Source organism: Arachis ipaensis, chromosome B3, assembly GCF_059453495.1.
Source record: "Arachis ipaensis isolate K30076 ecotype BB chromosome B3, ASM5945349v1, whole genome shotgun sequence".
Taxonomy (NCBI): domain Eukaryota; kingdom Viridiplantae; phylum Streptophyta; class Magnoliopsida; order Fabales; family Fabaceae; genus Arachis; species Arachis ipaensis.
Genome location: NC_142438.1, coordinates 132268694 through 132283753, shown reverse-complemented (window position 1 = coordinate 132283753; position 15060 = coordinate 132268694). Strand labels below are relative to the sequence as shown.

Sequence of the window (15060 nt, the reverse complement as noted above, 5' to 3'; positions counted from 1 at the left end):
ATGTTATGGCTAACTTTTCGGGGCAATGCTACGGTGAAGAAAGTGATTTTTTTCTTCACCATTTGAAATGTGTTGGAGGAAGGAGAAGGGAATACGTGGAATGTTAGTTTTTTCTTTCTGGGCAGTTACTGTCATATTTGTAGAGTTATATGAAATGTAGATAAAACTGTAGTTTATTAATTGGAGTTAATTTTGCATATAATAATAATTCTTGAACTCATTTTTTGAATAAAAAATGGTGTTAGCTTCAAAATTTTATGGAATTTATCATGATAATAAATAGAACAACAAAAATAGTAAATAAAAAATGAGAGTTTTTTATTTAACAGAAAAATGAGCTTAAGAATTATTATTATATTTAATTTTATTAAAACTGGAAATATTCTTACTTGTTTATTATTATTAAAACAAAAATTATTATTATTATTATTATTATTATTATTAACAAATATTATAGCATTAAACATGACTTTAATTAATCTTTTAAAGATCAAATATATTATTATTATTATTATTATTATTATTATTATTAAAATCATAATATTAAATAGACCAAAATAATTTGATTATTATTATCTGCAAAAATAAAATTGTTCTTATTAGCATCAGTAGCAATAACAATATCAACTTAACAACTCAATATATTTATTAATAACACCAACCATGAATATTTTAATTTAAAAAATACAAAAAAAAATTCTGTTACGTCAACATACAATAACAATAGAATATTAAAATTAAACATATAGACTTTTAATTATATTTAACGTAAGAAATTGAAAAATCAATAATAAAAATATAATATTTTTTACTATTCACACTAATATAAAATATATATAAAGAATGAAATATATCCAATGGGAGTAATTTCACGGTATCAAAAGTTTATTTAAAAAAAATTGAGAAAACGGTGAGAAAACGCTTGAAATTATTATTATTATTATTATTATTATTATTATTATTATTATTATTATTATTATTATTATTCATGGTATTTTTGTAATAATTTTTATTATTAATTTTTTTTGTTAGCCCCACATATTCATAAAGAAAGAAAAAAAATTAGCTTTTATAACTTATATCTGACCTCCATTTCATATCACTATAGCATTTGTTGGACAATAACGGACCAACATTTCACATGTTCTCTTCTTTTTCCTCCAATACATTTCAGCAGGTGAGAAAAAAATTACTTTCTTCACTGTAACATTGGCCAACTTTTCGACGTCAGAATATTAAAAATTAGTGTTTTATAACTTTTTTTAAATTCAGTCTTTTTTATTTTTTATAAATTATTAAATTTTGATTTCTCCCACTTTTATAACCATTCTTGTATGTATATGATAAAGAACATGTTGAACTATGACAAGCTGACAACTCTTTTTGTTTACAGTAAAAAGTAGTAAAAGAGTAAAAATATCGAATTAAAATGAGCTACCACTTTTAGATTTAAGATCAAACTTTATTTATTGAATCAATAACATATTCTCTTAACATTTTTTTCGTAATCTTCTTAATTAAATATGAACAAAATTTTTAAACTTTTTTAAAGATATAAAATGTATTTGAATACTTTTCTAGTTTACAAATTAGGTTATATCATTACTTATAGTTTAAAAATGTAGATTTCGCACACGCCTAGAATTTATTTATAATAATCAAATATTTAATATAAATATAATAAAAATTTGAAAATGGATACTGTCTCTCTTTTATTTATAATATCGTTCTTTTTTTTTTTAATTCGTGCAAATATTGGAGGTTCAAGTTATCAAAATTCAAAAAAGAATGGATTTAATGATGGTTGAAAGAAAAGACTTTGTGTGTATAAATAAATGAAGCAAAAGTCTGAAACTACACACATTAGGTCTGTTTGGGAAGTTTTAAACGTAATTTTTTTGAGTTTTTGACTTATAAAAAGTAGTAGTATTAATGTCTGATACAATTTTTAAAATTAAATTACGGTTTTTTAAGAAGCTATTGAGGAACTTATAAAGAAGTTTAAAAAAATGACTTCTCTCATAATACTACTACTTTTTACCACATTTTTATAAAATAAGGACTTTTAGAACTAAAAATCCAAATATAAAATAACTTATTTATAAGCTACTTTCAAACAACTTAATTAAGATACTTTTAAAAAAATAGTTTAAATAATAAATGACTATATTAAAAATAACTTATAAATAAGTTATTTTGTATTTGGATTTTTAGTTCTAAAAATATTTATTTTATAGAAATGTGATAAAAAAGTAGTAGTATTATGAGAGAAGTCAATTTTTTTAAACTTCTCTATAAGTTCCTAAATAACTTTTTAGAAAGCTGCAATTTGGTTTTGAAAATTGCACCAGACATTAATACTGCTACTTTTTATAAGTCAAAAGCTCAAAAAAATTACTTTTGAAACTTTTCAAACGACCCTAAGAATATAAAATACTCCTCTTTCTTTGTCCCTCTATGCACGCTGCAATATATAAATATATATGAATCATTTTTATTATATCGAGATGATAATATTGGTAAATATTAATACTATAATCTTCTATCTATACGTCTTTATTTTATATTTATTTCATCTTTTTTATTTATTTATTTTATAACACGTTATCAGCAAGAAACTCTGATCAAGTTTTAGGAAGACTCAGGTAATAAATTTTTATTATGTCAAAATTCTCTCATTTTGAATTTAATAGTTTTGATATATTTGGAAACAACTACTTATCATGAATATTAGATGCCGAAATTTATTTTGATTCAATGGATCTTGAAAATACCATTAAGACTGAAAATAATGCATCTCAAAAGGATAAAACCAAAGTCATGATCTTCTTTCGTTGTCGTCTTGGCGAAGGATTGAAAAATAAATATCTCATACTAAAAGATCTTGCAGATCTGTGGAAGAAATTTGAAGAATGATATAATTATTAAAAGACAGTGATACTTCCATGTTACGAACGTACTCTTGCAGCAGCAGTATCAAGAAAAAGAATTTAAAAAATATTTTGAACTAATTTATTGCCTTCATCCCTATCCTCAATAAGAGAAATATCCTTCGCAGCCACCAAATCGTCATGCTTTTTGTTAATATACATGCAAACTATAATACATATAAATATCTTTCATCAAATAATTTACTTTTATTTAATAGATTTTAATTTTAGTTATAAACTCATTCATTCTTAAATTAATTATATTTTTATTAAAATAATAATAATTATAAACTCACTTATTTTTTTTCTTTTTATAATTATATAATATCTATTAATATTATTTTTTAATAAATACTTGTAGTATATAATAGTATAATAGATATAAACTAATTAATAAATTATTAAAATTTGAAAATAATATTTATTTTAATATAAAAATAAAATAAAAATATTTATGATAGTGTAAAATTAACAAAATACTCATTGTTCATGTTTCATATTATTTTAGAATAGCAAGATATTCTTAAAATATTAGTGAAATATGTATATTAAATTTTAAAATTTTAATTTTAATTTTAATTTTTTTATTCTTTTTTATTTTTTATTTACATAGAACCGAGTCAATCGATTCAACCAGTAACTCACCGATTGAACTAGTAACCCAGTGATCCAGTAACTTGACTGGTTCGATTACCGGTTCAATTCTGACAACTATGCTTTGAAGAAAATGATAAGGATATATAATGAAGATGTTTGTCTTGCGGATAGTGCAAGTTCGCATACCATTCTCAAACGTAATATATATTTTACTCATCTTGTACCAAAAGAAGAATGTGTTAATATCATTATTGGCTCAGACAATATAATAGAAGGCTCCGAAAGAGCTATAATTTTGTTTCTCAGAGGAACAAAATTCATAATAAATAATGCCTATTATCTAGTAAGTCTCTAAGGAACTTATTAAATTTTAAAGATATTCGTCGAAATGGATATCATATTGAAACAATGAATGACGAAAATCATGAGTACTTTTGTATCACAACTCTGATTCAAATAAAAATATTATATTAAAAAAGTTATCCTCATTTTTATCTGGGTTATATTATACTAAAATTAGTACAATTGAATCACATGTCATTGTGAACTAGAAGTTTACAAGCCAAAATAAATTCATAATTTGACATAATTGATTGAAGCATCCTGGAACAACAATGATGCAGAGAATTATTGAAAACTTCGATGGACATTCACTAAAGAACTAGAAAATTTTTAAATCTAGTGAATTTTACTGAGCTGCATGTTTTAAGGGAAAAATAATTTTAAGGCCATTATTAGTAATTAGTAAAGATTGGATTTGAGTCTCCTAAATTTCTTGAAAGGATTCAACACGATATATGTGGACCTATTTATCCACCATGTGGATCTTTTAGATATTTTATGGTTTTAATAAAAACGCATATTCGAGATGGTCATATGTGTACTTATTGTCTTTTCGCAACTTGGCATTTGTGAGATTACTTTCTCAAATTATTCGATTAAAAGTACAGTTTTCAAAAAATATAATTAAAACAATTTGTCTTGATAATGCTGGTGAATTCACTTCCCAAACCTTTGATGCTTATTATATGGCTAATAGAATAAGCGTTGAACATCCAGTAGCTCATGTCCACACGCAAAATGGGTTAGTAGAATCACTTATTAAAACGTCTCCAATTGATTGCTAGACCCTTACTTATGAGAACAAATCTTCCAATCTCTGTTTGGGGCATACAATTTTACATGCTGCAGTACTTATTCGATAGAGGCCAACAAGTTACTATCAATTCTCTCCTCTACAATTAGCTTTTGGCTAGCAGCCAAATATTTTTCATTTGAGGATATTTGGGTGTGCAATATATGTTCAAATTGCCCAACCTTCTCGCACCAAAATGGGACCCCAAAGAAAATAAAAAATTTACGTGGGATATGATTCTCCTTTTATAGGAATGTATCTTGAGATACAATTAGGAGATGTGTTTAAAGCTCGATTTGTAGATTATCATTTTGATGAATCAAAATTTTTAACATTAGGAAAAAAAAATAAGTCTCTTGAAAATGAACTTAATTGAAATGCATCATTTAGATCCTCAATCAGGACAATGTGAACTAAAAGTTTAAAAGATTATACGTTTGCAAAGAATAGCAAATGAGTTGTCTAATGCATTTTCTGATATGAAAAGGATTACTAAATCCTATATACCAGCTGAAAATGCTCCAATCCGAATTGATGTCCAAGTCAGACAAATGACAACTGAAACAAATTCACATCAGAAGTGCAGTAGGCCTGTCGATTTCAAAGACAAAAATCCTCGAAAAAGAAAAAAGGTAAATACTATTTCTGTTGGAAAAGATAAAAGTATAATAAAAATACTTGCAATTGTCCAAAATTCTGATATAGTTTTGACGGCAAAAGACGTTCAGGTACTTGAAAAATACTAAAAATTGTGAAAATAATAGGATCTCGATAAATTATGCATTTATAGGAGAAAATGGAATCGAAATAAAATAATTATCGATGAAATATTTGCATATAATGTGACATTACACATCATGCATGAAAGTAAGGATCTTGAGCCAAAAACAGCCAAAGAATGTCGACAAATGAATGGTTGGCTAAAATGGGAAGAAATTATGAAGGTTGAGTTAGACTTACTTGAAAAACGTGAAGTTTTTTTATCTGTAGTCCATACACCAGAAGATGTAAAACCTGTTGGATATAGATGGATATTTGTGAGAAAACGAAATGAGAAAAATGAAGCTGTACGCTACAAAGCTCGACTTGTGGCGTAAGATTTTTCACAAAAGTCCTGTATAGATTATGAAGAAATATATTCCTCTGTAGTATATGCAATAATATTGGGTTATTTGGTCAGTTTATCCGGATACCATAAACTACATATACATCTAATGGATGTAGTAACAACCTATTTGTCCGAATCATTAGGTCGTGATATTTATATGAAAGTCCTTGAAGAATTAAAGATAACTAAGCCATCCAATGAATATTCGCAAGGTTATACTCAGTAAATTGCAAATATCTTTAGATGGTCTAAAGCAATATGGACGAATGTAGTATAATCGTCTTACTAAGTATCTGACAAAAAATGAATTTAAAAAAGATATCTACCCATGTGTTTTCATAAAGAATCTGCATCTGGATTCATTATAATTGCTGTGTACGTTGATAATTTAAATATTATTGGAACCCTTAAAGAGATTCCAACAATTATAAAAACTCTAAAAGAAGAGTTTGAGATGAAAGATCTTGAAAAGATTAAATTTTGTCTTAACTTACAGATCAAGCATACAAAAATAGGATCTTTATTCATCAAACAACATACACAAAAAAGATCTTGAAGAGATTTTATATGGATAAGTCACATCTATTAAGTACCCTAATAATCATAAGGTTTTTAGATGTAGAAAATGATCAATACCATCCTAAAGAAAAAAATGAAGATATTCTTGGTTCTGAAGTAACATATCTCAGTATCATTTGGGCGCTAATGTATTTTGCTAATAATACACGACCCGATATATCATCTGCTGTGAATTTACTAGCAATGTATAGTTTTTCTCCAATTAGAAAATATTGGAATGAAATCAAACAAATCTTTTGATATTTTCATGGAACGGTTGATATGGTATTGTTTTATCCATATGAATCCAAGTCACAACGTGATGGCTATACAGATGCAGAATACTTGTTTGATCCACACAAAAACAGGATATATATTTACATATGGTGGTACAGTTATATCATGGAGGTCCACAAAACAGGCGATTGCAGTAATATCTTCTAATCATGTTGAAATACTAGCGATACATGAAGCTAGTCGCGAGTGTTTTAAGGTCAGGAGTTTAATCCAATATATTCTATCATTATGTGGACTAACCGATAGAAAAATGGCTCAAACGGTTCTGTTTGAATATAATACAGCACGTATTGTTCAATTTAAGGGTGGATACATCAAATGTGATAGAACAAAGTATATTTATCCCAAATTTTTTTTCACTCATGACATTCAAAATCAAGGAACAATTGATGTCCAACAGATCCGCTCAAACGATAATCTGACAGATTTATTTACAAAGTCACTTCTAAAATCCTCCTTTAAAAGATTGGTACATCAGATTTCGAGATATAAAATAATGTTGACAAGAGGGAGAGACTGTACTTTTTTTTCTTTGGTCAAAATTTTTTTATTGATTTTTTTACAAAGTTTTTAATGAGACAGTTTTCATCACAAATGATATTGTACTCTTTTTTCTTCACTAAATTTTTTTTCACAGAAATTTTTTTCATTAGATTTTTTTTAGTAAGATTTTAACGAGGCATAATCCAAAATGAATAGTAAAAAGAAAGTGTTACGATATAGATATCTATTTAATATGAGCCATTCATATTTTCCAATGTTGGAGACAAAGAATAGATTTAATGATGGTTGAAAGAGATAATTTTGTGTGTATAAATAGAGGAAGCAAAAATCAAGTTGGGTTGATCTAATAGTTAGCTTGTTAGTCCGTTTAAACAAGTGTCGGAGGTTTGAATCTCGCCTTGTGCAAGCAGCAACCCATTGGCCAGCGACAATCAATATATATATATAATCATTTCTATTATATTGAGATAATAATAATAATAAATATTAATACTAAAATCTTCTAGTTATGCCTCTTTATTTTATATTTATTTATTTTTATTTATTTATTTTACAACAACAACTAAATTTAATAATTTATTGGTGTATTAGTTTTAAATTAAAAATTTGTCTGTGTAAGCTTTTTATGTTAATATAAAAGTATTTTTTATTTAGAGTAAATAGCCAAAATCATCTTTGAAAGATACTCCGATCTTTATTTTGGTTCTCGGAAGATAAAGTTAATCAAAATCGTCTCCGAAAGATACACGATTGGTCACGTTAGTCCTTCCGTCAGTTGGATGATGACGTGGAGGGCTAATGCCACGTGTCACAAGATGATTGTTGACGTGTCAGATCAGTGACACCTGGCATGCCACGTGTCAGGCCAGTGACACGTGACACTTGACATGTAAAAAAGTTATTTATAATCAAAATAGTCCTTGAAAGTTCAGACGTAAGTCATTTTCATCCCTAAAATTTTAAAAATTAATCAAATTAGTCCTTATATAATTTTTTTTTTATTTTTTCTTGATAATATTAAATTTAAAATATTTTTTGATACTACTAATTTTAATAGAAATGTAATTGACAATCAAAAAATTAGTAATTGTATCTTTTTTTCTTAAATTTTTTTCAATAAAATTATCTCTCTCCTTTAATTCTTGTCAAAATCTCTCTTATTCTTTTCTATTCTAAAACTTTTTTCTTACATTATTACATTTTGCTGGAATATATATATATATATATATTCTCAAAATTGAAATGTATGTATTTGTTAACCTAAACAAAGTTAATAAAAATTTATACATCTTTTTCTTTTATTACGGTATTACTTTCATTTAGGTTAATATACATAAATTTTGATTTTGAGCATATAACTTTGTTTAGGTTAACAAATACCTATATTCCAGCAAAATGTAATAATATAAGAAAAAAATTTTAGAATAGAAAAAAATAAGAGAGATTTTGACAAGAATTAAAGGAGAGAGATATTTTTATTGAAAAAATTTTTAAAAAGAAAAGATACAATTACTAATTTTTTGATTGTCAATTACATTTCTATTAAAATTAATAGTATCAAAAAATATTTTAAATTTAATATTATAAATAAAAAATAAAAAAAATTATATAAGAACTAATTTGATTAATTTTTAAAATTTTACTATTTTAGAGATGAAAATGACTTACGTTTAAACTTTCAAGGACTATTTTGATTATAAATAATTTTTTTACATCTCAAGTGCCACGTGGCATGCCACGTGTCACTGATCTGACACGTCAACCAATCATCTTGTGACACGTGGCATTAGCCCTCCACGTCATCATATGCCACGTGACACTTAACGTGACATGTGACCTCATCCAACTGACAGAAAGACTAACATGACCAATCGTATATGTTTCGGGGACGATTTTGATTAACTTTATCTTTCGAGGACCAAAATGAAGATCGAGATATTTTTCAGAGACGATTTTGATTAACTTTATCTTTCGAGGACTAAAATGAAGATCGGGTATCTTTCAGGGACGATTTTGGCTATTTACTCTTTTTATTTATAATAAAAATATGTCTTTTTTTTTAAGTAAAAAAAAAAAAAAAACTCCAAAATATGAAACGACAGCGTTTTTGATTTGGAGAAACAAACGCTAAGCTACCACTACCAGTAAACAGCAGTCCAGCAGCATTAGGCTCTTCCGCCACCCAGCTGCACTGATCCACCGTACTCAAATTCAAGGTAACGCCGTAACGCCACCATCCACCGATCACGTTTCATGCCAAACAAATCAACATTCCTACGTTCTGAATTGCCCAATTTCGTTCTACGCTTTTTCTTGCTTTAACCTAATTCTCACCTCCTTTCAGTTCTCACCAATGGCTTATCGACGCTACCTCCTGCGAAGAACCAACCTCTCAAACTGCAACTTCCATCCTTCTTTCAGCTACGTTCTCCACCACACCATCGACGAACCCAACCAACGGCAACAAGAAAAACCGGTTCCAGCGGCAATAACTAGTTTGATCCAAGCGCGGTCCTTCGGGAGCTTCCTCAATGGAACAACGGGGTTCGGTGCTTCTTCTAAACGAAGAACGATTTTCAATAACACGTTTTCTGGATATAGTTTGTGCCGATACATGTCTACGTTGAATGATGATTCCGATAAGATCAATTTCGGGATCGACGTGGCAGATGTGCTCGCCGAAACGACCATTGATACCGTAGCTTCTCAGGCTGGTTCCGTCGTCGACGAAGTTGCTATTGCCGCCGCTGATTCTCTTTTACCGGCGAAGATGGTGCAGTATGCCATCGACTATGTGCATTCCTTCACTGGCATGAACTGGTGAGTGTAAAACATTATTGCTGAGTTCTGTGAAAATTTTGTAGTTTTTCATCGTTAAGAATTGGTTAATTGTGTATTTGAAGTTGCCATTATGCGGAACTCTTTTAGCTTTTGCGACAATTAAAGGTTTATTTGTAATTTAGGGCTCTTGAGATTGTCTTAGCAAGATTGTTCTTTTATCATTACATTGTTACAAGATAGATGTTATGGAATTCAGTTCTCGAATGGGTTCTTTTTTCCTCTTTCTTCCTTTCAGGTGGGCGGCCATAGTTTTGACAACCTTCTTGGTTCGAATCGCAACAATTCCATTTTTAGTAAATCAACTTAAGGCTAATTCCAGATTCACTGTACGTTGTGCTGCTCATAGCTTCTTTCATTCATCTTTATTTCTTGGTAAAAATTTGGAGGGAAGGAGGTTTCCAGCTTCCCTTTTCTTCTCTTTACTCCTCTTAAGATCTCCCCTAACATGGGTTTGAGGGTTAATTCCCTTGCTTCCCACAGTTTCTTTTTAGGTGCAGTCAGAATAATCCCTGCAGCTATTGTAGTTGTTAATTTGTTATATCAAAATTAGCTTTTTCCATGCTCTGATCAACTGTGTTGCTAGGCTTACCATTTTCATTTCTGATGCAGGTATTGAGGCTTAAAGTAGATGAAATAAAGGCACAGATGGAAGACAAGGTAATGGTGGTTTTTGTGTGATATGCAAGTGTGTTAAAGTTAATGAAACCTCACAGTTCCATTGCTTTGTATCTTCAAATTTTTATTTGAATCAATAGATTTTTGAAGATTAGTTTAGTTCAATTATTAAGTATCCGTCCTAGGGTTCTGTCGGGTTTTTTTTTTGTTTTTTTGTTTTTTTTGAGAGCTACTTTGGCAATCAAAACAAACAACTCTGCATAACTAGTCTCTTTTTCTCCATATACCACTATTTGAAGTGTTTTGTATGAGAGGTCATAAAGGACTAAAGTAGTGTAGAAAGAATGGGAGCAAATGATGGAAATGAGCAATATGGTCGTTCTTTCGGATTGGAATCCGACCATCATTCAGCCTTGGAAATGGAATTGGACAATAGAAACAATTTTGGTTGTGATTGCCATAACATTTCTCTTTTTGATAAAAAGAGTGATTGCAATAATGATTTCAGGCATCGGATCCTGCAGCTGTTGCCGAAGGTCAGAAACAAATTGAGAAGCTATTTAAGGAGTAAGTGTATCATTGGCTTGCTTGCAGATAAGTATATGTTTTAAAACTTTCTTTTTTTTCTTTTTTTTTTTCCATCCCTCTCTCCAGAATGTAAGTTGGACTAGTTATTATTAATATTTAAGAACTTCTTTGAACATATAAATTAGCAAGCACAACTGCTGGACTGCGGTATATATCAAGAACCCAACTAGTAAATTAAACTTCTTAGATCTTCTGTTTCACTTTATATCCTTTTTTCTCTGATTCTAATAATGCAGATATGGTGTGAGTCCATTTCCATCATTGCAGGGGGTCTTTATTCAAGCTCCTATCTTGATCAGTTTCTTCATTGCAGTAAGCTTAATTTAAATTTGATATTCTCCCTAATTATGAGAGTCTCAGGATCCTTAATATTTTTCTATTGATTCACATTATCTTGTGTAATGACAGATATTAAACATGGCAGAAAAAATGCCATCACTCAAGCATGGTGGAGCCTACTGGTTTACTGATCTCACAACTCCAGATTCCTTATACATTTTTCCTGTTTTGACTGCATTGTCATTCTTGGTAATAGTAGAGGTCAGCATCCTATTTCCAGAGCTTCTCTTTCAACTTTCATTTCTGTTGTCTTTCTTTGTCGCTTCTTGAATTCTTGTCAATATTTGCTTTACATTTCTGTTTTAAGTTCTATGCCATCAATCCACTTTAAGACCAGTCACTTCATAAGTCATGAGAAACGTAGTTTTGGAGTTACCAAGAGTGTTGTTATTTGTTTTATTCCGGTTCATATTCTATTGGTTTTATACTTGTATCCTGTTCCTCAGCATAATATTCAAGAAGGCTCTGATGGTACGCTTGTGGAGAGCAGTACTACCATGAGAAATCTCTCTAGGGCTGCTTCTGTTCTTGTAGTCCCTTTCGCCATGGAACTTCCAAAGGTAAACTTTTTTGGCTTGGCTCTTTTCTGAAGGAATTACTTCCCTACGCCACCACACATCTCTGTGCTTGAGATAATTTATTATATTAACTTGGAAAGAAACAGGAGATTTCCTGGGTTGACGAACTTTCCTTGTGAAATGTGCTAGGGAATTGACTATCAACTTTGTTAGTGTGACAGAAGATCAATTGAAAATTTTTTTGGCAAATGGTACTAGTGGTCTTATTATTATTATTATTGTAAATCAGACTATTTTTTTCAAATGCCACTACACACTTGCTTTCATAGAATTATAAATAATCTTTTTAGCGCCTCATCCTTTATACTTCTTAATGAGTACCTTTTTATTTGAAATGACCTAATAATTTGAAAATTAATATAATTATTGAATGTTTGAAACTTGCTAGGAAACATGAAGAATGTTCTCTTGACTCAAAAGTCAAAACAAAGCAAAGTAAGATTGTATTCTAGTCATTAGAAAACTTTAAAAGGAGAAAAAAAGTGTTATTCTATTTTCTATACCAACAAGAGATTTTTCATAATTATGAACAGAAATATTGTAATTATTGTTGAGTTTAAGGGCCTTTTTTTAGGAGAATGTTTTAGGGTATCTTCCGTTGAAGCAAAAAGTTTAGCAACAGCTTACGCCATGCATGTTTATATATAATATAGACATGGATAGGTAATAGATTATAGATTATCATTTTGCTTACGAATTCTATTTATAATTTGTTTGTAGTTTTTCTGTAATATCTGATTGTGTTTGTACTTGTGCAGGCTATATTTTGTTTCTGGCTTACATCAAATTTGTTTTCAATTATTTATGGACTTGGTAAGTCATTTCAAAATTTTCATTTATAATAATATTACTTCTCTCTTTTCCATTATTCACCACTTCATTGACAGAAGTTGGATTTTCTTTCATGAAATACATATTGCTTAGGGTATTGATTCCACTGTGTGATTCATATTGCATTTAGCACTGTAGAATGATACTGGTGTTTCGACAAGTGAACTGATTTCATCAGCATCTTAGTATTCTTGTAATGTTGGTTTAATTGGTTATCTTCCCATGATAGTCTAAAACCCTCCAAGACGAACTTAGTCTTATATGCCCCAAAGTTTTACTGCTGGGGCTGAATGCTACTACTACATAAGGATTTTGATTTCGATTTTCAAACTTCTAGTATATGGTCTTATTATTCATTTATTTTGTTATTTGTTATTCTCTAATCCCTTTGTTCTCTCTTGGAACTTTACAGTTATTAGAGTTCCCAGCGTAAAGAAAAGCTTAGGTATTCCTGTAATAGTCGTTGATTCAGCACCTGCCGATGCTCCAGAATCCCAGCGCTAAAACAAGCTGCATCAGCGACATATTTCAAAGATCATTTACCGGTAGAACATCAAAACATTCAAATAAAAGGGTTTTTTCTTCTGTATCCATCAGTCAAAGGCTTAAGAGTTAGAAGCTTAGAGAATTAATGCAAGAGAAAGGAAGAAAGTAAAAAACAAGCGGTGATGAAAATCTATACACCATTTTATCATCCTCAAGTGAGCAAAATTTTCTTCTTCGAAGAATGACGATGTCTAGGAATTTTGCCGAGGAAGTTGTAAGTTTTTTTTTTTTTTAAGGCTAAGTTATATCAGCTGAGACTCGAATCCAAAATCTCTAAACAGGGAGGGGGATGTATGCAAATTTTGCTACGGCTCGTTGGCAAAGAAGTTGGAAGTTTGAACTATAATCAATATCTATACAGAATACACCCAATTTTGTAAAACTTTGTTGTTCCCTGCAAAATAAGCGATGGCTCGAATTCGCAAATGCGCGTCCCTATAGTTTTTGAGATATTAAAATTAATTATTCGAGCACATTATATATAAGATGTAACATCCATTTGTTTATGTTATGGATGTCAGAATATTGAAATTCAATGTTTTATAACTTTTTTAAAAATCAGTCTTTTTTATTTTTTATAAATTATTAAATTTGATTTCTCCCACTTTTGTAACCAATCTTGTATGTATATGATAAAGAAAATGTTGAACTATGACAAGCTGATAACTCCTTTTATTTACAGTAAAAATTGGTGAAAGAGTAAAAAATTTAAAATAATTTTTCGAGGAGTGTTAGGGGCAGCAACTTTGTGATTTGTAGCCATCAAATAGCTATTAATGATGGTTTTAATGGTGTGAGATTGATGTGAGATTTTATCCAATGGCCCACTTTTCTTTACTGGTTACATGCTGGCCAGAATTTAACAAAGTTGTTGGTCCCTAGACTTTTCCTAATTTTTCACGTCCAAGCAATTTTATATCCAAGTGATTTGAGTTATGCATTTTTTTTTGTTTTCTTTCCTCTTTGTGCTGCTGCTTCTTCTTCACTCCAGATGCTACGTCATCTTCTTCTTCTCCTCGCCGCAAACAACAAAACCTCCACCTCCTCCTCTTCCTATTGGAATTTCGTCTCCTCCTTTTTTTTATCATTCTCCGCCATCATCATCATCATTATAATCATCATCGTTATCGTCATTGTCTTCTTCTAATACATATCGTCGTTATTGTTATATTTGAATTTGAATTTATATAATGGACAATTTTCGGTTGATTTGGTATTATACAATGGTTTCGTTTTGAGCCAATTTTTGATACATTTGAGACACAAATGTTTCTAAATTCGAATTTATATAATGGACAATTTTCTGTTTATTTGGTATTATACAATGATTTCGTTTTGATAATATTTTCGGTTCATTTGATCACCATAGAGAATCAGAATCAATAAAGATGTTAGTAAAATGTTGGTGTTGTTGGTGATGACGATAATGATGATGGAGGAAGAAGAAGGAAAAGAAGGAAGAGATTAAATAAATTCAAATAAAAAAGAAATAGGAGGAGGAAGAGATGGATGTGGTGGTGACGATAATAAAAATGAAAAAAAGATGAAGAAAAAGGAGAAGGAGAAGAAGAAGAAATAGGAGGAGGAGGAGAA

General features: G+C 29.5%; 1 protein-coding gene across 3 annotated transcripts; it reads left to right on the top strand.

Annotated features, from left to right (window-relative positions):
• The first annotated feature begins 9216 nt into the window (after window positions 1-9216).
• On the top strand, window positions 9217-13849 carry LOC107631013 (mitochondrial inner membrane protein OXA1-like). Of its 3 annotated transcripts, XR_002359775.2 has the most exons (12): window positions 9217-9345; window positions 9474-9949; window positions 10206-10296; window positions 10580-10627; window positions 11094-11152; window positions 11410-11485; window positions 11582-11713; window positions 11959-12072; window positions 12479-12525; window positions 12665-12753; window positions 12849-12903; window positions 13334-13493. XR_002359775.2 is itself a non-coding variant. In XM_016334318.3 (10 exons), the coding sequence occupies exons 2-10, from the start codon at window positions 9483-9485 to the stop codon at window positions 13423-13425; spliced, it is 1134 nt and encodes a 377-aa protein (XP_016189804.1). In that variant the 5' UTR covers window positions 9217-9345; window positions 9474-9482; the 3' UTR covers window positions 13426-13849. The 3 variants fall into 3 exon arrangements, 1 of the variants encoding a protein (XP_016189804.1); XR_001618464.3 differs by lacking the exon at window positions 12665-12753 and having other exon boundaries at window positions 13334-13849; XM_016334318.3 differs by lacking the exons at window positions 12479-12525; window positions 12665-12753 and having other exon boundaries at window positions 13334-13849.
• The last annotated feature ends 1211 nt before the right edge of the window (window positions 13850-15060 follow it).